This window comes from Pyxicephalus adspersus, chromosome 3 (genome assembly GCF_032062135.1).
Source record: "Pyxicephalus adspersus chromosome 3, UCB_Pads_2.0, whole genome shotgun sequence".
Taxonomy (NCBI): domain Eukaryota; kingdom Metazoa; phylum Chordata; class Amphibia; order Anura; family Pyxicephalidae; genus Pyxicephalus; species Pyxicephalus adspersus.
This window is the reverse complement of record NC_092860.1, coordinates 35,042,043-35,069,879: the sequence shown is the minus strand read 5'-3', so window position 1 is coordinate 35,069,879 and position 27,837 is coordinate 35,042,043. Positions and strand designations below refer to the sequence as shown.

Below are 27,837 nucleotides of genomic sequence, written 5' to 3'. Positions count from 1 at the left end.
TTTGCATACAAAAGTCAAATTTTTGGCATGTTATTGCCTATATCTAGCATGGGACATCAGATGGCTAGCAAATAATACACAAGGCACATTGATCAATCTGGTGCGATCCCTATATGATTTAGCAAAATACAGGTTTGTAGGTCAGCAGTGACAATGCCAATAGACACATCCCCTGCTTCAGTGCAAGCAGACAGACTACAAGTGTGGCCACTTTTTGTATAAATATGTTGGTATTATACTAAATAATATGTTGTTATACTAAACACTAACCTCATATAGGATTACCATGTTTGACCAACAAAACGTCGATCTTATCAGTCTGGGCAATTTGCATTGAAGGATTGGTTTTATTTGAATATTTATTTGTGCATTGTATGAGTTTTGTGGGAGAATGGGGGACGCTTACATTTAAAGAATTGTATACTGTGCCTAAATGTTACCATGCACAGAGACGTTTGTATATTTGCAGAGATGACATCTACATGTAGATTAGGCTTGCGTCCTTGGGAACTAGAGTATATTTATATGGATTACTGGTCAATTTGTTATACCTATGCTGCCAAGAAGAAATCCATTCCAGAGTTTCGATTTTGGATGTGTAGTCTTTGAAAAGACTAATGCAAATGAGAAATAAGTGATATTCACTGCAATTAGAGGTCCACAGCAGGCAAATGCAATTTTTATGGGTCGGTTTTTAGTTTGCGCTCAATATTAATGTGCAAATATGCCACAAGGAATCCTGCAATGTTTTGACACAAGACAGACCTCAAGACAAAATTTATGTAAATCCATTTTCTTTTATTTTGAAAAGAATCTCCAGTGGTTCATTGACAGGGAATTCACCCTCTGCATACCTCTAGAAAAAGGTCAGTCAAGACAGATTTACAGCTGCATTCACACATACAAAATTTAAGGTTAAGAAATTATTTGGCAATTTGATATTAATAACCCGTTTTGTTTAGTCTATTGCCGTTGCCCCAACCATTTCAAAATAACAAAACCCAAAATAATGTTTACAGAAACATATTTACAAAATCAACAAAACTTCAAAGTGCTTCAGAATAGTGATTGTGTTCTCTTAAAGATATGTACAACTGCCTATACAAGTATGTACATGTGAATTCACTATATATAGCACAATGTTTCTTTGCTGTGGTATGGCTTTTATGGAAAGTGCCCTTTACAGTACTTGGGTCTGTGGGAGTGTGAGAAATTGGTAATACTGACAACCAAAAAACTAAAAGTTAACCAAAGTAATGTTTGTTTGAGGGGGAGGGAGGACTATAAATATATGGTAACCACATCAAAAGCTGAACAAGCTTATTACGAAATATATACAATAGGCTTTCATTTCCATTCATAAAAGGCTTCACATGTACAAAATTCTTCACACATAGGGGGTAGGATCTGTTCAGCTTATGCTCCGGTTACCAACCAGAACTGAAGAAAAATTCAGTTGAAGCAGTGTAGACCGAAGGAGGATGGTGAATGCCAAACATGTACAGCTTTGCTCATGACAGATCATCTTCTGTATTTACAACAGATATCTGAAAAACAAGTAAAAAAGGAAGTCAAACAAAAATTGTCACAGAGTACAATTTTAAAATTTGTATGATGGGCAGATAGCAGCAAGTATAACCAACCCCAAACTGATCATTTAGATTTTTGCAGTGATTAGGCAGTGCTCTCTAACTGAATGCATGAAAAATCTTGTAGATGAGAGAAACAGACCCCTATAATCAAAAATTGGGTTCAGATACCAGTGTGTAACAAAGTAGAGCCTTCTTTATGAAGCCTAGACATTCATTACCTTCTGGAGCAAGCTGTGCTTTTATATGCAAAAACAAACTGCAGAGTTTATTGGTCATTAAAGAGTTACAAGATGTTGCAGAAAGATCACCCACAACCTCAGCTGTGTTTAGCAGGATTTCTTCTGCAAGTCATGCAAACCGCCCCCCTTCAAGCCTCAATTCTGCACAGAGGAGCAGGGAAGCCCTATTTGTATCTAGGAGATGTCCCTATGTCAAACATCCCCAACCAGGGGACTACCTGTATCTAAATTTACACTGAAAACTGCTGGCGAAGTACAGATGAAGCCATTTATTTGAAACTGCATACAGTCAATCAGCTCCTATGGAGTAAGGTTTGGGACCCAACAAAACTGTATGAGGAGAAAGGATATGATGGAGAAACAGGGAAAAAAGCCCTCCACCTAATGAGTGTACAGCAGACCTTATTCACACATCTGATGTCACTCCATCACATATCCCCAAAAGAGGAATCATTTTTGGGTCTTGATCAGAGCCATGCAAAAAAAACTGCTGCATTTTAGGCTGTAACTGTACTACACACACCAAAGGCTAAAAAGGTACTGGATGTGCGGTTGGGGTAAGAAGAATTTAACAGATTTTTGCACCATCCAAAAATAGGCCAATTTTTAGTTTTTTAGTTTTGTGGATATGAGGTAATAAGACACATGAATACCTTCTTGGTCTCAGTCATCCACACTGATTCAGTGAGGGCTTTGTTTATTTCATGTAGAAACCACCAACTGAATTTGTGCTTCGGTACATGTGGCCTGGTGTTTTATATTAGTATGGCCTTAAGTGGCAGTATTTCAGGAATTATTAGCTATGCATTAGTTCTGTAGTAATGTTATGACCTAATTTTAACTTCTCTCCTGGAGGACACATTCTTGGATAACTGGGTTACAGTGTACAGAATTAACTAGAATTATAAGTGCAGATATTAAATAGTTTTAAATCTTAGCTGTATTCTTAAAATATCTCCAATCACAGATCACAGCTATCCCTTATTAGGATAGGCTTAGCACATGGACTTTGACAAATGGGAATGTAAACCATAACATCCTGAATTTAGAATGTTATTTTTTTGTCAGGCAGTGTATCACTTCCATGAGTAGGTAAATTCAAACCTTCAAATTCATAGTTAACTGTATATAGACTTTTACCTCTCCAGTGACATAGATCACCTTTGAAGTCAATTGTAGTTCCATTCATCACATTAACCAGGCTAAAAAGAACCATTACTGTTGGGGAGAATAGGTGCAACTTTTTTCCCAATCAGTTCAGTCATAGATTTCATACGATTGGTATAAATTCCAACAAAGACAATACTGTTTAAAAGGTATTTGGAATTGGGGGGGCAATATAACTAGAACTATTTGTTTGAAACACAAGTTCAATATAGTTTACCCTGGTGTGACAGTTTTAGAATTGCCATTCAGGGAGAAAGCAAGTTCCTAAGCGTTTATTTGTAAAGAGAAAGGCAATGCAAGGCATTATCTGGTAAAGATTTTAACATTAGCTAGAGCACTAACTGCTTCATTTAGCAGGTAAATGCAGGAAATACAACTGCACACTTCAGTATATTTTAACCAGAAAATGGGACCAAATCAAACTTGGCATCATGGTGCTCTTATGTCCCAATGTTGTGCTCCCAGAGCCAGACCATATGTGTCACACGAATCTCCATGTTGTGTGGCTCCCATGCATCTACAGGTCAAATATAGGGGATTCCACCAATCAGTAAATACTTAAACATGCTGAGACCTGGATACATTTGTTTGCATTTTTAATTAACTGGCCCTCTTGTACATCTCCCTGGGTAACAAAAACAAGCTTTATGCCATTTATTTTTTCCTGCACATATGAAGATCAAAGCTTCTAAAAATGCTTACTGCTGGGTATGTATGTCCCACACTGGCACTGTGTCTTCCAATATCTATTGTGAGGTCCTCTTCTGTGGTTTTCAAGTAGACTGGATTATCAAAATTCATGCTTTTCATGTTTTTCCTTTGCCAGTTCCGCCACATTAAATAAGCTCCTGTGGCAACCATCACCAGTAATACTGAAACAAAATGGCACATGCATTAACATTTTAGAATAAAGCACAGTCCAGCCAAGTTAATAGACTAAAGACTGAAAATCTAAAAAGTTCCTCATGAAAAGTATGTTAAGGTACAAAGATACTTACGGAGTGGAAGAATAGCCCAAGCTGCAGAAGAGCCTTTGGCAGTAGTATTTGCTTCACTTAGTGAATTATTACCGTTACCTTCTACAAATAAAAAATAAAAATTATTTTACAGTTCTCTGCAGAGTATTTGTTTTTTAAAGTATGAAGTTAGCAATCTAGTTAGGAAAACCATCTATCAATTTTATTTTTAGAACACCAAGAATAAATCAGCCATTATATGTTGATGTTCCGTTTACCATAAAACCCCACCAATACATACGCAAATGGAGATAATGGGCCAAAAGGACACCAGACATTTCCTTGTTTGTGAAGGAAAAAATGCCCACAAATACTTTAGACATTGACTCCACAACATGAACCTAACTCAAGACATTACGACACCTAATGTAGTCATCATGCAAACACACAGCACAGGAATTTACAAGAATGGACATACTGCAACACCAAACTACATCACAGTTCACAACAGAGGTTACACATGGTCTATGAGAACATCTTGAGGCGCCACAAAAATGGCAGCCTTAAAAGGGGTTGGGGGATGGATTGGGTCCATGTATAAAAAAACACTGTCATACACTAAGGCAACATGTTCAAGCAGATCAAGAATGAGCTTAGGAGATTTACCAACATCCTTGTACACTTTCCCATTGTTAACAAATTCTATACTATTAGGTTTTGGTTTATTTGTGCCTGGTGTACACTTCCTATACAAAGCCAATCTGCTCAGAGATACACCAAGTACTGATCTCTTAACCACTGCCTTTGCCAAAAGCATTTGAGTGGAGTTTAGGCATTAGAGGCTGCAAATATGTAATATATTCAAGCACTTACCCCCTGGAAGTGCTTTATCAGGATGTAAACCTGTAATGACAGTAGTAGGTTCCTCAGCTTTACTACCTTAAAATAAACATAACATTGTTTAAAAATCTTATCTGTAAATTGTGTGAAGGAGGAAATAAAAAAATAAAAATAGACAAAGAGGCAGTGTTCATGCAGCAAACTGAACTACTGAAGTATTCTAACAGAAAGTTAAACAAACATGAGTTAAACAGGATGATCATTGACAAGGAAGTGAAACTTCTACAAACATTATGGACAGTAATAGTGTTCACGATTGGGTGCGACAATGGACAAACATTAGGTACACTAAACAGGTTTAAAGTAAAGTGGGATTGAAATTCTACTGTAGGTTAACCGAATAAAGGGATTTAGGGTTCCCAAACACCATTCCAGAAGTGACCAACATCATGTATCCACATCAGCTTGGAGGTCACAGACAATAGTTATATCATAATGCCAGCTGAACAGCCTTGCTTATAGCAAATACAGTAATACCAGTTCCCGACTTTCAAATTTTAACTTGCAAGTAGGCTACAAGGCAAATAAGTGTCTGCCAACACTAGGACATTTAGGAAACCTGGGCTAAACATTTCATGAGTTGTTCAATCCACTGGCCTACATTTACAGTCAAGTTGTCCTCCCCCCTCCAAAGAGGAACCATTAATACATTTACATACCTTTTCTGCAGTTTCGGCCATCATAAAGCTCTGAACCAGCAGGACATGCGCAAGTATATTTGGGAGAGCGATCACTTATTTGTGGAGCAGGTAAACACAGATACTCACAGCCTCCATTTTCTAGTCTCTCATTACACCAGTTCTTTCCTGTTAAATTGAAGCAGTTTATGTCATTTTAATAATAAAAAAAGTTGCCCCTATACATATGCAGTCATTCCAGCACAAGAGCCATGCAAAATCAAAAGAAAGCCTAATAACATACAGTACACCTGTCTTCACCTTGAGTCAGTAGGGTTTGTAAAACTTATCCAGGCATTTTCACATTTCCTGGCTTCCACACTTAAATCATTACTCTAGAATAAGTGAAACCATTACTGCAAACGCTAGATCTTTTCAACCATGAAATAAATTTACATTATAGAATCAAAGCCTTACCTGTAGGTTGTATGATCCCATGGTAAACTATAATGTCTTGAGCATCATTTAAGTTATTGACCAAGGTTTCAATCTCTTCTCCAGTAAACTTGTTTGCACCATAGATGGCTTCATTTTCACCATCAATCCAGTAAACACGATCCTTCAGAATAGCAAATATACCATTAGTACAAGAGCGTTATTCACAAGAAGTGTAAATGTAACTAATTTTAGAAGTCTCAACTCCCATTGCAGTTCTGTATTCTCACAAGCAAGAGGAACCATGGCATAGCTGTTCACATCCATGATCATTTATTGGGTGTACATGCCCTTCAGGTACTGTATCAACATGGGACTGGAATGCCAAAAGGCAAAATACTGTACAATAAAGGTAGTGATAAACATCACCATTTCAAGGTAGTTTATAGTAGTGCTGTGGTGGGGGTAGGATCTAGAGTAGGATTATTACCAGTGCAAATAAGAGCACATCACCAGTTCAAGATAAATACACCATATAAGGAGTACATTTTCAACTTAAAAGTGTCCTTGTTAAATCAGAATACTTCAGGCATAACGTCAAATAAAGATTAAATCCCACTCCTGTCATTCAAATGTGAAATGCCAAAGCATTACAGGGCATGAGGTTTCATCTCAAAGTAATTCCACACAGATCAATTAACATTCCAACTTTTTCAAAGTTTTTGAAAAGTTCAAACCCATCTAGTTTTTCTGCCATCAATGAGAAATTTTGCCTCACTTTGTCCTGCTGCAAATGTAAGGAGAATTCACTAACACAGACTTTTCAATAGACTGTCAATGTTGCAGATTCTCGGTGCGATAACAGCTTTTATGACAAGTGAGAAACACCACTTAGAGTTAAATCTTTTACATCTATTCAATGTTCAGTTTAATACCTCAAAAATTGTAAGGGCAAGAGGATATGCCAAGAATTCAGGCGATTTTAATATGATCCGGCGGTCCTGACCATTAAGATCAACACTACAGAGTTGGTGCAGCTTCAGGTCAAGCCAATAGAGACGGCCCTTTACCAAATCTAAAGAAAGAAAAAAAAAAAAAAGAATCAGAAATGTTACAATATATTTATTGTCAAAAGTGACTAAAAAAAAAAAAAATCAATGTTGAGAAAAATAAAACCATAATTGCATTTTCTTTCCTCCTCAGTTTGCCATGTCCCTGGTTACACACTTCAATACATGTGGATAGCTTACAAATACCAAAGAAGCATTTATGTTTTTCATGACAAACTTATTTGCGTTTTGGATATAGAAGAAATAGCAAAAAAACTTTCCTATAATTTCCCTAAATGCAACACTTGCACAATCACAGAACTGGATCTACCCCACCCCAAAAAAAAAAAAAAAAATGTAACCTTCAAAGTCTGCCAAATAAAAGTTATCACATCAGAGGACCTTTGTGCAGCATAGTAGAAATCTTGGAAAGTAAGCAGAAGGATATTATATTGGGAACTTTAAAGCATTAAAGGAAAAAAAACACACATGGATATAAACTGTTAGTGTAACAATTGCACTTTCCCATTTCCAATCTGAATGGCCATGCTTTTGGTAAGCATTTGATGCTTGTTTCGATATGACAATTTCCTTTTTTCTTTTTAATTAATGGTGTCACATCCTCCCCTTGCAAGCTGGGACATTTAACATTTATTTTGTACAGGTTAGGTAGCCTAAGGGCAGATTTATTTTTTTTCTAGCTTCAGCCGTTTGTCCCAGGTGCTACTGCAGGTTCAATCTGACACAGCCCAAACCCAGGCCCTTTCCTTGACTTGAGTCCTGTCAACTTAACTTTAACAAAGGCTCTAATCTGTACCGATGCTATTAAAATAATGAAAATGAAGCTTTTACCCAAAACAATGCCGCTCGGACGCTGGATATCTGTTGTAACCAGTGGCTGTCTGTCTATGCCATTCATTCCTGCCTTCTCAATTTTGGCATCCTCTCCCCAGTCTGACCAGTAGATAAATCTGAAATCAAATGTCCCAGCAAAAAGTCATTCATATTACTTACACTACCACTGTAATCCACAGTGCCTAAAGCATAGCACATCACATAAAAATGAAAAAATAAGTGAAAAGGAGTAAGTTTTATCTTTAAGAGTTAAATAGGTTTTTGCCTGCTCATCACACTTTTCCCAACTCTATTTGTTGAGCCTTATAAAGAACCCACAAATTATTGGATAAATGTGGTAGAGTGTAAAGTTAGCAACTGACTTTACCAAACCATCAAAATTGAAGGTGTCAATTAAGCCTGTAACTGTTACCGGCCTCTTCCCCATCATGGGGCAGAAAGTTTTTCATATAGTTGTCACCAGAGGCAGAAGGTGGCATTTACAAGGGTATTTCTCATTGGCTGTTTCTCATTGGCTGTCAATTTCTTTTAACTCAAATGTGGTGTGTATCCCATTTAGCAATGAGTAACACACCCCAAGCTAACGAAAGTGAAATGAACTGGAGTCTAATAAGATGAAGTGCAAAAGCCATAGGCATGTGTTCTGTCTCTGCTCAAAAGCAGACCCCAACGCCACATTTTTAACATTCTATATAGCTTGGGGTAATTACCCAGATATTGGATCAACAGCTATGGATGATGGATCCTTTAAGTCTGTGCCAAATAGGACTCTTTTCTTGGAGCCACTGAAATTGGACACAGAGATGGTCTTCAAACCAACATCTGCCCAATAAATGTTCTTGTAGATCCAGTCAACAGCAATGGCTGCAGGAGTGTGCAGGCCTTCTACAACCTTCATATGGTGTCCTATTCGGTCACGAATATCCATTGAAGCTCTAGGAAAGAGGGAAGACATTTTAGGCAATAAGTTTTATGCACTAGTATGAAAGTAAAAACATGTCATGAAGAAAACATGGGGATGCCCATTACCAATTACGGTTTGAAAACACCTAATTTGTCTAGTCATTTCACCGACTCATATGCAGATAAAATCTAACCACGAAGTGAAGAGAACTTGTAAAGTTAATAAAAGGTACAATGTTCATAACTGGTATGTGGCAAGAGATCAAGTTGCTTTTAGCCAGGTCCCATTTCTTAGCAGTGGAAAGTATTCGTAGTGTGCCCCGATTTCTATTTTATCATTCAAAGAGGTTTTTATTTTTTTTTTTTTTTACTTTCTGATCTAGCAACCTGTTAAAGCCCTTGAAAAAGCAAGCCTTAGTCTTCTGGTTTTCATGCTGCTATATATTGGACAAGTGTCTTTTCAAGATATTGCTGGGAGGGAGACTTGACTGCAGAAAAAAATTATTTCCTTTTATAAATTTTAGGAGCACAAATTATTGAATGTCACATATGGATGCTTAAAGGCTGAAGATGGAAAATGCTCCTTTGTGTGCAGTTTGTTGCACATGAGTTTAGTTTTTAGTTTGTTCAAATATGATCGATGCCAACTTTTCCCTGGATCCTAACTGGGATTTAATTTTACTAATATCACATGAAATGAATATTTTGTCACTGCCTGCTAAAGACAGAGTTCATGAACATATTTGTTCATCTTTGACAAGCATGAGGAACAATCAGCTTTCCTCCATTAAACATCATCAAATAGCATACCTGTATATTGCATTTACCACACTTAAATGCAGAAAATGCTAGACATAGGATACTGTGCTAACCAGGTGATATTTAGGAAAATTGGTAGATTTTACATAAAACCATGAAAAACCAGGCCTAAAACTCTTACACACAATTTCAAAAGGTGTTTCCAATATTTAAAACTGCTGCTTTCCTAATTTAGTGATCCTGCCAAGTAGGGTCTTGTTTGTGTGTGAATATGTTCAACTAAAGGCCCATTTGATATTCTAAACAATCCCTCAGGTTCCCAATAAGCACTACGGCTGCATTGCATTTTTTTAAGTGACTGTTCTTTAGAGGTACAGTCCTTTAATTTGATGCTCTTAATTTACCCCAAGAATCAAAACTAGAGGTTATTTCTACTAGATCAAACTAACCCATTCCATATGCTACCAACTACATAAAATTTAGCAGGTCATTTTACTAAGCTAAATGACCTTAAGTTTGACATTATACATCCTGAAAGAAGCTTTGCATTCACAAGGTCAACTATTTGGTATTATGGGAGAGCAATGGGGGGGGGGGGGGGGGTAACTGTCTAAATAATGTTTAATGCGACCTATGGAAAAGTAGAATGAACTTACTGTAGCTAGCAAATTTAAGGTTACTATGTCCTAGTTAACATTAGGCTAATACTCCAATACCTATATATTGCCTTTTGATTTGTGTCAGCCCAGAACAAGTTCTGTCCTTCAATATCTGCATCCAGGGCAACAGTATTTCGTAATTGCTCCACCAACTGAATATATTCCTTTCGTTCAAGTCCAACTCTACGGATATCCCTGCGGTTTGTGAATATGAGACATGGTTCCCTACCTGTAAACAGAAGAAGAGACATTGACTTCTACAATAAACACCACATCATTAGATCAGTTAATGCTCTATTTAGAATGAGAATAAGTATGGTTTATTACTTTCAGTACAAGATTTTAGGTGAATGTTGTTTAACCTGCTGCTGGACCCAATTTTTTAATTTGTGAAATTGAAACATGCACTTTAAACCCATAGAACAGAACAGTTGTTGCACAATAAAACTAAAATACCCTCAATGCCTCCTTTGTACTCTGAGAAGTCAGACCTAGGACAGAAACCACTTCGTAATTGGTACCCTGCAGGAGAAAAGCTGAGTCTTGAATCCACTTGTAACAAAAAGGGAATGGATACCCTATCTCCCAGCTTTTCATTATCTGAACTTGTAGTCTGCATCAACCAAGGAGATGTGAACCTGGGAACCAGTGTGGAGAACTCCACAGCTATCTCCATCGGTTCCAACAGGAATATCTTCTTTTATCTGCTGCAAAAAGATAATACAAGCTCACAGATGCCATTTGCCCAAATATTCGTTTTCTAGGATTTATGGCCCAACAGTAAAAGGGTGCAAACCAATGGATTTTGAACATCATATACACCCATATGCATACCAATTTCATAGATTTTTATGCAGAAAAGAGGACTTTGTATTAATGTTTTATTCCTTGGATTGTAAGATTTGACGGTTCGTATAATTTTAATAAAAAATGGATACAAATCTCACACTGAAGGAGAAGTGGTGATTTGACAATTGCTGGATTCCCACCAACCTCCTGTCACCGCTTTTGCCAGTTAGTTATTGGGAAAAAAAGAAGAGACTAGTATTACCCTTTGGTTGCCCTGTTGTTCACTATGGGAGTAAAACTGATACACAAATAGGGCAGATTCAAAAAACCTTTAGAACCTTATTTAGTGATAACCAAATTTATTTCAACAATTCAACTACCAGCTTGTGTTCAGACACGCAATGGGTCATTCTAGGTAGGTCTAGTGTCCTAACTGCATATATCTTTTTTTTTTTTACCATTTACAGTCACTCACTGCAGATTTTGAGATACTGTATAGAATTTGGAAAAAAATATAGCAACATGCACATCAAATCCATTTTGCAGTTGTCACAAAACTTCTAAGCCTTACCTACTGCCTTGCACACTCCTGTGGATTGGTCCATCTGATACCCTTTGCTGCACTCACACTTGTAGCCTCCCTTCAGATTGACACATATTTGACTGCAAATCCCTGGATTTTGACATTCATCAATATCTACAAAAAACCACAGACACTAGATTGCAATATGTGCATTTGTACCAGATATTTACATTAAAGCTAGTCCACTTCCAGTTGAATAGAGTAACTCACAATCTTTCTGCCAAAATTTTTTTGGACATGCAAATGTAGTCCATGCCTGTATACACTCATACATTCAAACTCCGTTTACATATGCAGGCACGGATATTTATTAAAGACAATTTGATAGGGTATTCCAATTGAATTTATCCTCTAAATCAATACCTGAACACTTGGAGTTTACTTAACGTGCATTTTTTGAATAACTGTGGACATTTTTTTGGTAAAAAAAAAGCCTTACCACCACATGTTTTTCGGTCGATCAGTTCAAATCCAGCTGGGCACTCACACTCATAACCGATTGGCAAGTTCAGACAGCGATGAGAGCAGCCACCATTATTAACCAAACATTCATCTACACCTGAAAAAGCAACCAAGGTAATAAAGGTTAATAATTACCTCAATCACGATCTTTTTATGACCAGAAAAAGCAGACAACTTCACAGAAAAAAAAAAAAAAAAAAAAAAAAGGCTGGCTTTCTCCACAGGCCTTGAAATTTTATAAATAATGATCATTAAATATCTAAAGCTGGTCAAATGACAGAATGCATATGTTTAAGCAAGCATTAGAACACATGAAACTGAAGAACTCCCCCAAGAACCTACAAATGAAATGCTGTCCAAATCTCAACAGGGTTCCTGTGAATTTATCCTAAAATTCTATGGTAACAGTAGTGACATTAAGGACTACAGTGGGTTATGGACAATACTTTGTGCAGGTGCCATGAACACATTTGGATATACCCTACTTACCACAGTCTTTTGCAGGTTCATCACTGCCATCTTTGCAATCTTTCTGGTTGTTGCAAACCTTATTTGCATCGATGCACTCGCCAGATCTGCACTTGAATTTACCAGAACCTGAACACTGAATGACTGAAGACAGCCAGTAGAAAGAAAAAGGAGAACAAAAATCAAAACAGGCACTTTTCTGAACAGAAATAACACTGGAAATAAAGCCACCTTATTATATGCCCACCATTTTTACAGCGGATTTCATCAGTGCCATCAAGACAGTCTCTTACACCGTCACATTGTCGAGTGCCATGTATGCAGTTTCCATCTTCACATTTGAATTGGTCAGGCTGGCATGTACGAGATGCTGATGAGATAAAAAAAAAAAAAAGTTTATTAAAGGACATTTATAAAATAGTTGATCTAAATGAAGCAAATTAAATTCATAGAAGAGAAAGAAAACACTAGGGCAACAAGAACACCAGTGTTAACGCCAAGTATTCAAACTCCAGCTGTGAATTTTCACAGGCTTACTTGACTGTACCCAGGCTTTGTCTTCCTTGATATGAACTAACTGACTGAACAGCTTTTTTGTGGTCACAGACCAGTGTATTCCTCAAAAAAGTGAATGTTTAGGAGCTTTTATATATCACATACGATCAGGTATACTTCTCATTTACTAAACACCATTGCAATACTGAAGAAATACAAGATAATGGTCTTACGGCAGTTCATTTCATCACTCTTATCCTTGCAGTCTGCATCTCCATCACAGCGCCATTTCTTGTGAATGCACTCTCCAGAGCCACAAGGAATCTCACTGGGGGTACACTTCTGTGGAAGGATTGGTTGGCGGCCACACTGTTCTAGAGATTCATCTGAATGGTCAGCACAATCTGCATCATCATCACATACCCAGCTCAGGGGTATACAGGAAGAGTTCTTGCACTGAAACTCGTGAGCCCCACATGTCGGCGGAGTGCAGTTTACTTCATCACTCCCATCACTACAGTCTCTGTGACCATTACAGTGAAATTTATTGGAAATACAGCGACCATTGGAGCAAGTGAACTCGTCTGGACTACAGGTCACATTCCCTGCAAGCAAAAAGTAGAACTGTAAATACAGTGTTAACAAGGAATATAGAAGCAAGACATTTTAATTTGTTTCTTGATACCAAAGGATCGCTATAGGCATTTTTCTTATCCAGAAGAATAAAAGCCTGTTTCAAGCAGACAAAGATTTGCCTTTTCAGAACTTTTCAGCCTGCAAAGATTTTTCTGGTCAAACAATTATAAGAAAGACAGAGTGAATGCTTGACTACTGTAAGGGAGCAAAGGAAAGTCTGCAACAACCAAAGGCTGAAATAAGACTGCCCACTGAAGTCAATAGCAGGACAATAAAAGTAAAAGTGAGGAGGCAATCTCTAATAAAGCCTTGGACAGAAAAATTAATTGACTGACATGGAATTAAATTCCATGAACAAAAAAGTAAATATCCATGAGGACATTTTACTTTTTAAATTTTTCTCCTCTGGGATACTGCAAGTGTCCCAGCGTTAACCCCAGTTTGTTTCCATCCCCCCAGAGGTATTGTCACCAAGTCAGCTGAGGAGTTTAAGAATATTTTAAACCCCGTGTCAGCAAAATCATTTTCCACTTCACTGGCATGCCATGACCCTCCTGGCTTTGCAGCATTATAAAGGATGCCTGGTTAAAATGTTAATTTGCTGCGCATTTTAAAAAATGCACACGGTCTACTATATGCAGTCCTACATATCCCCTGATTGTAACCTTATTATGACAGCAGGTAAATCACACATGTTAAAAATGGGGGGGAAAAAAAAAAAAAAAAAAAAAACAAAGTCATGCACTTACGGCAGTTCTCTTCATCCTCTCCACTTTCACAGTCACGTTCACCATCACACAGCCAATACCGGGGGATGCATTGTGTAGAACGGGACCCACAGCTCACCTCTGTCTCCCTGCAGGTCCTAAGGTCTACAAAGAAATCCAGAAATCAAAAAAAACTAGATCTGCAATTTAAAGACACAAGGAGGGCTTGCATGCCCACAACTTTTGTCTAAGCTACGGTAATGTAGCAAGGCAAAGCTAATCAGCTTCAACTAACATGTTTCTAATATATGTAAGTTTGACTCATGTATGGACATCATCAATTAAGCCAATTTGAGAAACCAGAATGGATGTTTTTTTTTTTTTTTTTTGCAAAGCATATCAAAAATGTGTTGTCCCTTAGGACTTCTTGTTGCTTGTGAAATAATGTCATGTGTGATAATACAATGCATGTATTTGTAAACTGCATTGCTATTCACAATTATGGCACCCAAAATGCCCCTTGCCAGTGCAACACTGTATACTTTTGCATAGGTTGCACTAAACCCAACCATAAAGTGAGTGTTTTTTCAAAACACATCCCATCACACAGCAATGTTGGGAAGCCATAGAAGAAATTATCAGGATTCTAAGAGAAATTCTAACTGAAGCACCGTACCAGTTTTTTTTTTTTTAAGTTGTCATTTGAGTGTAAAAAACCTTGACTTAACTGAAAGATGAGATCTTGTTACAATATGGGAGTTGAAATTGCCTTATAACTACAAGACCAGCTACTTGGCAGACATCCCAATCAATTCACTGTTCGGCTCACCATACAGTTTCTGTAAATCCATGTTAGCCGTAACAAAATTATGCAATAAAAAAGGACCTACTACAATTTCCAACCAATTTGACCTAGTTGATATAGTACAATATGGTCGAAAACTGTAGAAGCTCTTTCAGGAAGGAGATGAAACCTACAATGTTAACAGGAGCACCTAATTTAACTCTGGTTGATGCGCACCAAAACAGCACTTGGCAAACATTGGATATTATTCCACTACAGTACAACTCTTAAGTCACACTGGCCAAAGTGTAAGGTCAAACCATAAGGCCATGTAGCAAGTTTCACAGATGCCAGTTACACTGGTTTTGATGTGACCACTGTTAGCACAGAATGTTACAGGAATTTTAACCTTGTTTATTGAGTAAGCAAAGAATGAGAAAAACAAATCTGAAAGGTACAGTGAAAACTACCCCCCTAGAATTCTAAGGACCACAGTTGGGCAAGATCCTCATTATAAATGACCTTACAAAGCCTTACTGTTTTTTTTTTTTATATAAGGTTTGTACATTATCCATTATGGTTTAAAAATCTTTAGATCTGTGTATAAAAACAAATTGGAAAAAAAATAATAATTTGGGGTTGGCACATTCAATAACTACTAGAGTTTGTAGGGCGTTTTCCCTTTTATTTTCTTCTTTACATGTTGCAAATACATACGTGTATAGTTTGTATCTTGTATTATGAATGGAGGCATCCATGATCATTGTAAAAAACAAAGCCTGCTTAACTGAAGCTTTGTAATTCTTTCAGAAATTTGTATGTTTCACACTGCAATACGACAGACCAGATCCTGCTGCTCTAAGGTGCCTGAACTTTTATCTGTACTACCTCTAGTTTTTAGCATGTAACCTGTAGAGGTTGGATCTGTTAGATAAAAAGTTAGATACTGAAGACCTGACGTTTTGACAAACACATTCTGTCTCCAAATCTTTAAACAGAAATTCTGACCCTTTATTTGCCCAGATGTACTTTAAATATCTTCACATAAAACAGCAAATTTAAAGGTTAGCTAATCAAGACCAACTATCCAGGATATAGTGCAAGTGTACTGGTTCTTCCTTGCATGCATTAAAGTATCACTTACGGCACAACTCTGATGTCTCATCAGATGCATCTTCACAGTCTGGGTCTCCATCACACAGCCATCGTGCTGGAATACAATGGCCAGTGTTGCAAACAAAGTCTGATTCTTTACAGGTTTTCTTTACTGTGAACAGATTTTAAAAATGATCTCATTAAAAATCTAAAGTTAATGACTGTTGCCAAGAGAGCAAATAATTGCAGGGCTGTGTCAACTTATTTACTACAATGGGAGAAAGACAGACAAACACACACTTACAGAATATCTTGCCAAGGTAGCTAAAGATCACAAAGAGGAGATGGGGGAAATATAAATAGCTGTCAGGAAGGTAAGGTATTTATTGCAGAAAGGGATGTTTGATGTCCTTTCTGCAAAAAAAAGGTCTTTACTGGTCCCAATTTATTTTTTTTTTTTTAATTTTTTAGAGTTTAGTTTCTCTAACAAGTCTTAAAGCAAAATGACTACGTGAAACTTACTGCATGAGCTTTCATCTGATCCATCACTACAGTCTTCATCCCCATCACAGCGCCATAATTCAGTAATACAACGTCCACTACCACACTGGAATTGGCGCTCTTCACACAGTGTTCTTGTTCCTACAAAAATTTAAAACACAACTTAAACAAGATTTAAAGTAACCACACATTAAAGTCTTTTCTACATTTAGGTGGCAGGTTAAAAGTTCTCTATATGCATAAAAAAAAAAAATAAATCTAATAACGTAAAACATTGTAGTTGGTAGTTTTTCTATCCCCTGTGAAAGCACAGCCTGACATTTACATTCAATTCAGAGAGTCCGGTTTAGTCATTGGACAAAATGCATAAAGGCAACAAAACATCGTATCTTCTATTGATGTATTTCTATATCACCAACAAATTACATAGCCAATTACAGTTCATGTCACCAAATGTTCCATAGAAGAGTTCACCAATTACTGTTCCTAACAGTTATTGGTAATTTGACTCCCCCCTCCCCCTTTATAGACCTCAAATTACATTTTGTGAAGTGGGAGGAAATCCATGGGAACAGAACCTACAAATTAGGCAGAAAAATTTCTGGTCAGTATTTAAATTTGGGACTGTATTGCTGCAAGGCATGAATGCTAGATACTACCGTCAGACTGACATTATGTACACAACATATATTTTTGGGTTAGTTATTTAGGTGGTCCATAAAACTGATAGCGCATAATAAAACATCTGGTTTTATTTTATGTTCACATTTCCCCTTACTAGGCCAGGACACAAAAGGTACCAAGTCAGTAAAACTTCTTATGTTAAATACTAAAGAAAAGGGCCATGACTAAATAGGACAGAAGACAATTAGCAGAGAGGAGGACCAGTACAACACAAGGGGGGCTGGATTACCCTTGTAGTTCATCAGAACGGAAATAAGGCAAGCTACCTGCTTCTAAACATTTAAGAAGCTGCAGTGTACAGGGGAAAGGGTCAAATCTTCTCCTGTGCTGAAAGGGATATGTTCACAAAGGCTGGGAGTGCAGCTTTACCAATATACAAAAACATTACCTGTTAATGGAAAGGCAAACTGTAGGTCACATGCCACACCAGATAATTGAGCTCTAAGACAGAAAAGGTTTACCAGGCACATGTTAAAGCAGCAATGTCCAGATCATGACATGAGTGCAGCAGATGGTTCTACTTTTCTCAAAATATGGCTGTTCAAATGCCATTTTATACTTCTGGGTTACTTGTGTACATGTAAGAATAACAGATCTAAAAGAGTACAAGTGATTGCTGGCATATACAGTGAGGGAAAGAAGTATTTGATCCCCTGTTCATTTTGTACATTTGCCATCTGACAAAGAAATGACCAGTCTATAATTGTAATGGTAGGTTTATTGTAGGTGTGAGACTGAATAGCCCTCACCTCAAAAGAACCCTCAAATACCCAGTGCTTAAAAGTCAGAGCTTGATGTGCATTGTAATGAGTGAAATAAGTATTTGATCCCCTATCAACCAGCAAGATTTCAGGCTCTCAGGTGTCTTCACTGTATGCAGGTAACAAGCTGAGATAAGGCACCCTATGTAAGGGAGTGCTCCTAATCCAAGCTTGTTACAGTACCTGTATAAAAAAAGTCACTTGTGCACAGAAGCAATCAATTAGATTCCAAACTAGCCACCATGGCCAAGACCAAAGAGCTGTCTAAAGATGTCAGGAACAAGACTGTAGACCTACACAAGGCTGGACTGGGCTACAAGACTATCACCAAGCAATCTGGGGAGAAGGTGACAACAGTTGGCGTGATAATTTGCAAATGGAAGAAAACACAATAAAACTGTCAATCTCCCTCGGTCTGGGGCTCCACGCAAGATCTCCCCTCGTGGAATTGCAATGATCATGAAAACAGGGACGAAGCAGCCCAGAACTACACGGGGGGAAATTGTCAATGATCTCAGGACAGCTGGGACCATAGTCACCAAGAAAACAATTGGCAACACTGCGCCGTGAAGGCCTGAAATCTTGCAGAGCCTGTAAGGTCCCACTGCTTAAGACAGCATATGTACAGGCCCGTCTGCAGTTTGTCAATGAACAGCAAAATGATCCAGAGGAGAACTGGGTGAAAGTGTTGTGGTCAGATTTGACCAAAATTGAGTTCTTTGGCATCAACTCAACTTGTCGTGTTTGGAGGAGGGGGAATGCTGCCTATGACCCCAAGAACACCATCCCTGTCAAACATGGAGGTGGACACATTATGCTTTGGGGGTGTTTTTCTGCTAAGGGACACCTTCACCCCATTGAAGGGACAATGGACAGGGCCCATGTACCATCAAATCTTGGGTGAGCACCTCCTTCCCTCAACCAGGGCATTTAAAAAGGGTCGTGGATGGGTATTCTAGCGTGGCGATGACCCAAAACAAATGGCCAAGCCACAAAGGAGTGGCTCAAGAAGAAGCACATGAAGGTACTGGAGTAACCTAACCAGTCTCCTGACTGGTTGATAGGGGATCAAATACTTTTTTTCACTCATTACAAGGCACATCAAGCTCTGACTTTTGAGGGTTCTTTTGGTATTCTCTGTTGCTCACACCTACAAAAAACCTACCATTACAATTATAGACTGGTCATTTCTTTGTAAGAGGGCAAACGCACAAAATCAGCTATTTTAAAATACTATTTTCCCCCTCACTGTATTTGTGTATTCTGCATCACTATTGTGTGTAAATTCCCCCACCTACTAGATTGTAAGCTCTTTGGGGCAGGGTCCTCTCCTCCGGCATCACTGTCTGTAATAGTGGGTCATTTGCAACCCCTATTTAATGTACAGCGCTGCATAATATGTTAGCGCTATATAAATCCTGTTTATTATTAATAAAATACAGCCTATACCATTTTTACACGGTGCACACCAACATGTTTCTGTTAACCCCCATTAAAAATGACATAGTTTGCATTGGCTTGGCATTATACAGACTGAACGGCACCCAATGGATACAGTGTGAATGTCTAAGCTAGACTGGTACCCCTGGTTTCAACCAGACCTAGTTTGGTATTCTATTGCCCATACTTGCAACAACTATTGGCCCAGGACAAGTTGAGGCAAGGCTAAGGAATGAAATGGGGACAACAGTTTGGGAAATAATTGCCCAGCTTTGGTAACTATTCCTAAATTTGGTGAGGCTTATGATGCTTATTTCTGGTTGGGGCTCTGACAGGAAGTAAAGTGAACTCCTACAAGCAGGTCACACCACAAAAGATATCCCGATTGGGTTTTAATCCTTCTCTACTATAGACATACACCTCAGTTGATGAAATAGTTTAAAACAAGGTAAGCTACAGTCCAGTAAATACATATAAGGAAAACCATATTTACAGCAGAAGATCCTTAACTAACTCCTTATTCTGGAGCTCCCACTTTAAAGACATGCTGCATTGCAAGCAAACAAGGTGAAAGGCTTGAGTATATGCCAAATACAGGATGCTTCTAGGTGCACCCAGCTTGCGGTTTGACATACTATGTTGTCTCCATTCCTTCACAGGTATGTTTCACTTGCACCTTCATTTTAGCTCCTAAGCTGCAATAAACAGATCTGCATCACCAAGTTGTATAAGGAGAAAAGCCTTGACATAACTTTGTGCACAGGACAAATTATAGGTACTTGACAACCTTGTGCACTCCCATTGCCTAAAGCAGAGAGAAGCAGCTCTCATTCATACATGCACTGTCCAAGCGTCTGAAGTACTGAGCATTAACACCAAGTTGGGGAGTTTCTACAAATGCACAATAAGTAATCACATGCCTAAACCAGGTTAGCCATTTCATTTTTAGAACTGGATTGTCCTGTAAACCTCAGCTATTTAAATATGAATGTGGTTTGAATGGGTACAGTGCACAAGCAACCCCTCCATGAATGATCACTACTACAGATATCAGAAATAATCATTCAATTAAACTTTTTTCAGTTACCCATATTGATCCTACTTCAAGCAGCATTTAATAACACTCTTCTCCTAACCATAGTTTTCTGTAGATTGTTTACTGCATTACCAGAAACCTTTTTTTTTTTTATAAACAGGACAAGTTAGACTAAACATGTATACAATATTTACAGTAAACAGACCAAAACGTCCTTCAAAACCCAAACGTATTACTTTGTTATCTGGCTTTGTGGGCTTTCTCCTACTGAAGCGAGCAAGCGTAGCAGTTTTTGGTGTTGTATTCAAACTTATAGTATAAAATTGTACTAATGTGAAGTTGTATGAATCCATATTTAAATGTAGGTACACAGGTGGTTTGTCTAATAAAAGACTTTGTCCTGAAATGTGTCATATTGCTTATGAAACAGAGACACCATGGGATTGGGTCTACCATCAAATTTTACCTACAGAATACCGTGCAGCTAAGGATATGGTCTACAACATGAACTTAGTGATGTGATTACCTACCCTGTTACATGTTGATCACTTATGTGGTATATAATATATTAGGCACATAATTCATGCACAATTGCTGGTGTGCTTTGAACATCATTAAACAGAAAAAGGGAAGGACAACGCAGATGTCAGATGATTCAGACTATTGAAAGGTAAAACTTCTACAGAATCATCATCATCTGCTAGTAATTTTGTTTAGCAAAGTGACAGTCTTTGGGTCACAATTTTACATTCTCATAGCAGTAAAGCAGGGGTGCCCACATTTTTGGCCTCCAAGCTACTTTTAAAATGACCAAGTCAAAATGATCTACAACCAATAAAAAAAACTTTGACAAACTCTACCACGTCCAGGAGTTATTTTGAAAGGCAGGGCTCCACGATCTACTTGCGCTGCTTTTACAATCTACTGGTAGATCGCGATCCACCTGTTGAACTCCCCTTGGAGTAGAGTATAATATACGGTATATATCTTGTGGATCTTTTTCAGTTCTATGGACAAGGAAAGAATAATTGGTAGGGACCCTGCTCCAACCACCCCATAAGAAACAGCAGTGGTCCCGGGTCAGTCATTTAGTGATCCGCTATGGTGAACCGAAAAAGAAATATTGGGCGAGCATAGTACAGGCCACCGAGAACCACAAATGTTTGTCCAGGCAATATTATCTAGCTTGTTTATGTAGCTTAAGACAAGAACAAGGACTCCCAAGGCTGCTTAAGAATGGCAATTTGTTAATTAAAGCCTTTACAAGCATCTTTATTATTTTACAGTTTTATGAGCTCCTGCTATCAGCACTGAAGTGGAAAGAGAAACAGCCATCAGCCAGCCACTGACACTTTCTACAGAGATAGGAAGGGAATACTGGACAAGTGTCAATCCACAAGATAAATACCACCATTAAAACCACTCAAGAATGAAAATTTGGATTGCAAATGCACATTGGTTTGCAAACATACATTAAGTACAAGCTGATGCTGCGTTTTGATTGACAATAAATTGTCTATTCCTGAATGATTGGCCAAAGTATTAGGCCAAGTACACACGTGCAATATTTATCGTTGGAAAGGATCTTTCACGATCCTTTCCAACAACAAAGGACTGCACAATGCATGAACTAGTGCTGTACATAAAGCGCCATTCTGCTCAATGGAGAGGGGAGAGTCCGATATCAGCCCTGAGCTGACTATTGTATGAGAGCCATAGCACGTGTCTATGTAGTCTTAGATATCCAGTGCAGAACTTAAAAACCTTGAATGGTCAAGTCGGAAAATTTCATTCAACTTTTTGTTGAGGACCTTGCAAAATTACTTTTGTCCTTAAGATGACATTTATATTGGACAAGCGAAATTAAAGTTGATTAATATATAGATACCTTTACTCAAGTATCAAATTCTACACTGGGATTACATGTTTTTGTCAAAGGGAAATGTAAGTCTAATATACTAATTTTGTGGAAGTTGAATTAATGCTGAAGTACATCATACACCCTTTTAATTCGATTTTTATACTTTTCATTCAGTTTTTATTGCTTGTTGCACATCAGTTGGATGGCCTGCAACACAGTTGCTGCTACTTCCCAGTGTACATGTATGAATGTCATACTTCATGAAGATTCCCTTATGGTGACAAAAGAAGGCCAAGCCTTGTGCAGGGTGTATAAAGACCAAGATTTGTGGTATTCTTCTTAAAAAAAACAAACAAAAAAGGAGATATGGGGTACATCTTCATACATTGTGTCTGGCATTAGGTTCCATACAGCTGTGTGCAGAGCAGTGTTATGCATATTAATATACCTGAACATGTACAGTAAGGCAAACCAGGGCCAAAACTGGGCATTTCTAACCAAGTATAGACACGTAAGCAGGGTAATACCAGTAAACAATGAAAAAATGAAGTTTAACATTTTTTCCTTGGGAAGCTTTCTACCACTTTTGTCCCTGTCAAGGAAATCTTAACAGCACGCAAACAATAAAAAGTGACAGAGGCTCCAAGAGCACATATACAGAAGTCCATGCTTGAACATGAAATGCCAAAGTGCCTAAAACCACAGCACACGTTACCTTTTAAGCCCACAGACCCGATTTTAACCCTGTCTAATATAACGATTACAGAAATTCTGCTCTCCTATACCATAAGTAAGCGTAACTCCCTACAAAAGTTATTCAAATAATGCAGTACACCATCTCTACATGCATTTAAAGCAAAGCATTCCTAATTGTTAGCAAACACATACAGTACACACTCCTGGAGCAAAGAACAATGCCATACAACTGCTACCTAATAGACAGGATGCCTGGAAATACTAAACAAGAGTTAGTCACCCAAGACAGCATCTCTGTGCAAAAGGGAAAATAAAAAAAAAAAAAAAAAAAAAAAAAAACCACCATACAGCACAAAAACTAAACACCATAACCTTGTAAGGAACACTTCAGGGGCAGACATACTATTTAATGTAATGGAAAGGATAGCGCATAATTTGGACAAGTTGATCCAGACAAAGGTACACAGTGTTTGTGTGGTGTGCCATTTCTGCTCACTTGGTATGCTTGCTGCAAATTTTTAATGATCCAGTGACAAGGTTTTAACATCTTTAACAGTTTATAGTTTAGACCAGGACAGCACCATGTATTTCTTCTTACTACAGTAGATTAGACTCTGGCTTCCAAGTGTGCATTATCCCCTGGGAATTTTCTCACATGGCAAGTTTATGCAAACATTTCTTAAGCAGTCATACAAAGTTTAACGGTAGGAGGTCACAAAGATATGTTGGGGAGGTATAGTTTTTACTTGGTTTTAAGGTTTCCATGTTCATATGTACTTTATTGGTACCATGCTTATTATTAGTTAGAACCAAGACTTTCTTTGGACGGATATAAAGCAAGAACTATATATAATCTGTCAGGATAGGACAGTGCTAGTCAGCAAGAAGGTTGTTAGGGGTTCCATAAGTAATAAGACGGTCTGTTTAACTGACCCCTAATTATAGCCTATTTGGGATATAAAAGACAGATTCTTCCTACCTGCCAGCAGTGTAAGAGGCATTCTAATGTAATATGGATATAGTAATTATAATATAAAAGAGGTTCCCCAAAGCTTGTAGGGTAAATTAAGGTTTCCTTAATGCTTAAAGAGCAGAGAAAAAGGCTGTTCAAATGCAGTCCTGGTACACTAAAACAAAGGATTGAAGATTTCACATAAGCAGCCTAAATAAACTCCAGACTTAGGCTACATACACACGTGCAATAATTATCATTAAACAAACGATTAACGACCGATCAACGATTATTTTGAACGATTGTATAGTGCACAATTCTGTACATGCTGTAACAGGAATGTTGAAATATAATCCGCCAATAATGTACACAAACACTAGATACGATCGTTTGATTGATGCAGGAAGTGACATGTACAGGAGAAAGTGTATCTCAGAACTATCCACCATCACTGAACGACCGTACACACAATAGATAGTGAACGATCGCAGCCCAATCAGATCTGCCAGGACAGTCGTTCCCAGCGTCATTTCTTGTTCATTGCTGTCCACTTTTTTGGTAACGATAATTGAATGATTGCTCATTAATCATTTGTTTCCAACGATAATTATGCCACCATTTTCATAGCATGAAAAGGAAAGGAAATAAGCTGGGTTTTCCTGGGAAACCAATAGACCTAAACAAATGCTAACAAGCTATGTGTTAATCCTGCCACAAGCACCCTTATAAAACAAATGTCTACATTGAGCATATACAACAAACATGGCAGTTTTTCAGAGTCTGCCAAGTTATTAGCCAATTCCAAGAAGCTTTATCTGTCCAAGCTGCAAATACCAAGAGCTACAGTGTTAATCAGCCACACAAAAAGTGCTTACAGACAGATCTACTTCTGAAACAGATGGCATGCAGGTCATGATTTTTGCTCTGCATGATTTCTTTCAGTCAGCTCAGCACTAGTAGGCAATGCATGTAGCCTGTTCATTTGTCACATTCAACCCACTTTCTGAGACATCTCTGTTAAGGCAACACTCGCTGGTTAAAAGTGCCAAAGCAAGGCCCAGTGTGAGACTAGAGGAACCACATGAGTGTTTAGATCTCGTGTAACATGGCTTCAAGGACCAAAGGTGCTTTACTATTGTAACATTTCTAGCCTTTACATAAGCCAATTGGCACAAATAAGATTCTTAGAAGGCATACTGGAATTTAAAGAACAAATATTCTCTTCAACTAGAACTTCTATGCATCTCTCCGGAATTCTCATTTAACATTTCATGTTAGAAATGGAACAATCTCTAAATACAGAAACATGCAGGTGACAGATTGTAATATTTACTGATAAGTAAGGAAGGTCATGCGAGGTTATGAAAGAACAGTTTCAATTTAAAACACAGTATGTGGAAAATACCTTTTTAGCCATAAGTTACAATGCTCTTTGATAATCACCTTCCCAGCACTTAGGAACAAGAAAATAAAAACTGGCATCAAGCCGGAATCAACACAGCACATAGCATTTAGGATGCTTGTTATAGCAAAATCATCTACCAAGGGACAGTGCACACATTGGGAAGCCAGCAATAGGCAAATTAACAGCCCGAGAAACAAGATCTTCCTAGGGGAGTTAGAACAATGCCGATAAAAGCAGCTTGGAAAATAGTTGTGAGCATATACTGACAGCACACCTGCCTTTTCCAAATGTCTGATGCAATAATAAGCATGGATTGTCCTAAAAAGTGACACAGCATTACTCCTTTCCTTGTGATGCCAACCTTGTACACTAGCATACAGGAAACCTGCCAGCTCATGAAAAGAATTGTGGTTTACATAGCACAACTACAAAGATCTGGGCTAATCTGTAAGCCTCACCATGCTACAGCTACTTTATAGCTACTATGTGGGACAATTCTAAGACACCATAACACACAAGTAAGGGATCTAATATATCTTGATATTTTAGGATCTGTTCCAAGGGTCACACACAGGAGGAATCACTTTTTGAAGAACCCTTTACAGGGTCACTGAACAGTAGATATCCCTTACAAAGTCCAATATAATGAAGCCAAGGAACACCATGTTTAGAAATCCTTTCCAAAAGTCAGACGGAATGACCTCTCTAAAGAAGGAAACACTTTTAGAGATTCTGTCTAAGGGTCAGATTTAACAACTTCCCTACAGGAAGAAACACTAATTTAGAGATCCTGACCTATCCAAAAAGCAAACCCCTTTGGAGACCTCATCTAAGGGTCAGATAGAACCATTTCTAGAAACTCCTTCCAAAGCTATATATAGATATAGGGACTTTCACCCAGAAATGGTACCACCTTTACAATAGGTAGTCATTCATAGAAGGAACCACATTCAGAGATCTCTTCTAAGGGGTCAAACGCAATGACTTTACTTTCACCTGCAGATAGAGAAGCTTTGGGGATCCCTTGCAGGGTTCAGATGTAATCACCTACACATAGTTCAGATGTAATCACCCACAGACTGAAAAGCTTTGGAGATCCCTTGCAGGGTTCAGATGTAATCACCTACAGATAGAAAAGCTTTGGAGATCCCTTTAGGGTAATGAGATCCCTTTAGGGTCAGATGTAATGAGATCCCTTAGGGTCAGCTGTAATCTCCCACAGAAGGCACTGTATGTAAGCACATGAAGCTGTCACTCTCCCTGGCAGCCAATATATTGCACATAGCAGCAGAATGATGACAAGGGAACAGAAGCTTGTGCTAGAAGTCTGCACCCCAACATACAGAGGAGCAGCATGCTGGATCAGTGAGCTCTCCTTGGTCCCAGCTTCATTGTTGTGCAATGACAAAGAAATGAATGAGATCTGTGACAGGTCAGACTTGGAAGAAGCCAGGTTAGGTGTTAGGAGAGCAGAATCCCCATTGTGCTGAATAGGGAGGAGTATTGGCAGATATGTGAAAGCGATGGGTGACATCCGATCGCTGGGTCGGGGCCGGACAGAGCCCAATGATGAATAGATTGTAATCGGTGGAGCCATCGGACATCCCGGCGTGCTGTACTCACCATGGACCCAGCTCAGCTCCCGGAGCACACAGCATGCAAGCACCAATACAAGCTGCAATCCAGCCCCCAGACAGGACCTGTTCATCGCGCTGCACCCCCCCAGAGAGCCAGGGGGCAGGAGGATACACCACCCTCTCCTTGTAATCCTCAATGGAGGCGCTGATGACAATAGATCCCCGGTGTGAATGTCCGGCGAATGGGGCGATCATACACACAGAGGAGACGTGCACTTCCCGGCGATCCCGCAGACGCTCCTCTTATAGCAGCGGCGGCAGCTGGATTTGCAGCAGGCGGCTTGAAGATAAGGAGCTGGAGCGGCAGGCGGCGCCCCTGAGCGAACTCTCACAGCCTTACACCCCAGCACGCGTCTGTTATACGGCCCGGCCGCGGATTGCATGATCCGAGAAAACGGGCAGCCTGTGCCGGCTGTGCCGCTAATGAGAGCGGCTGTGTATAGGGGAGGGCTGTCACCTGACGGGAGGAAGTTATGTCATGAGAGGCGAGCACATGGCACGGAGGGCTGTCCGTGTGTACCCGTGCAGAACCGGGGCTCTCATGTGAGGCATGACGTGTATGGCCGGGCGGTGTGCACTGTATACATGGGGGGAGGGGGTGTATGGCGGGCGCTGTACACTGTATACATGGCACGCTCCATTACCGGGGCCGCGCGGGGAGACAGAAGGTGTGAGCCCGGACAGCCAATCAGAGGGCGGGAATCCTCGCTCTAG

At 38.8% G+C, this 27,837-nt stretch overlaps 1 protein-coding gene across 3 annotated transcripts; it reads right to left on the bottom strand.

The window, feature by feature from the left end:
* Positions 1-777: 777 nt before the first annotated feature.
* Positions 778-27,671, bottom strand: VLDLR (very low density lipoprotein receptor). 3 transcript variants are annotated; one of them, XM_072404205.1, is made up of 19 exons: positions 27,110-27,671; positions 16,673-16,792; positions 16,200-16,322; positions 14,314-14,436; positions 13,162-13,533; positions 12,681-12,803; positions 12,455-12,577; positions 11,943-12,062; positions 11,492-11,617; positions 10,189-10,360; positions 8,521-8,745; positions 7,808-7,926; positions 6,842-6,981; positions 5,949-6,090; positions 5,514-5,660; positions 4,828-4,893; positions 3,997-4,077; positions 3,701-3,870; positions 778-1,547 (listed from the first exon to the last, which is right to left on the bottom strand). In XM_072404205.1, the coding sequence occupies exons 1-19, from the start codon at positions 27,192-27,194 to the stop codon at positions 1,512-1,514; spliced, it is 2,613 nt and encodes an 870-aa protein (XP_072260306.1). In that variant the 5' UTR covers positions 27,195-27,671; the 3' UTR covers positions 778-1,511. The 3 variants fall into 3 exon arrangements, with proteins under 3 accessions (XP_072260306.1, XP_072260307.1, XP_072260308.1); XM_072404206.1 differs by having other exon boundaries at positions 4,828-4,857; XM_072404207.1 differs by lacking the exon at positions 4,828-4,893.
* Positions 27,672-27,837: the final 166 nt, after the last annotated feature.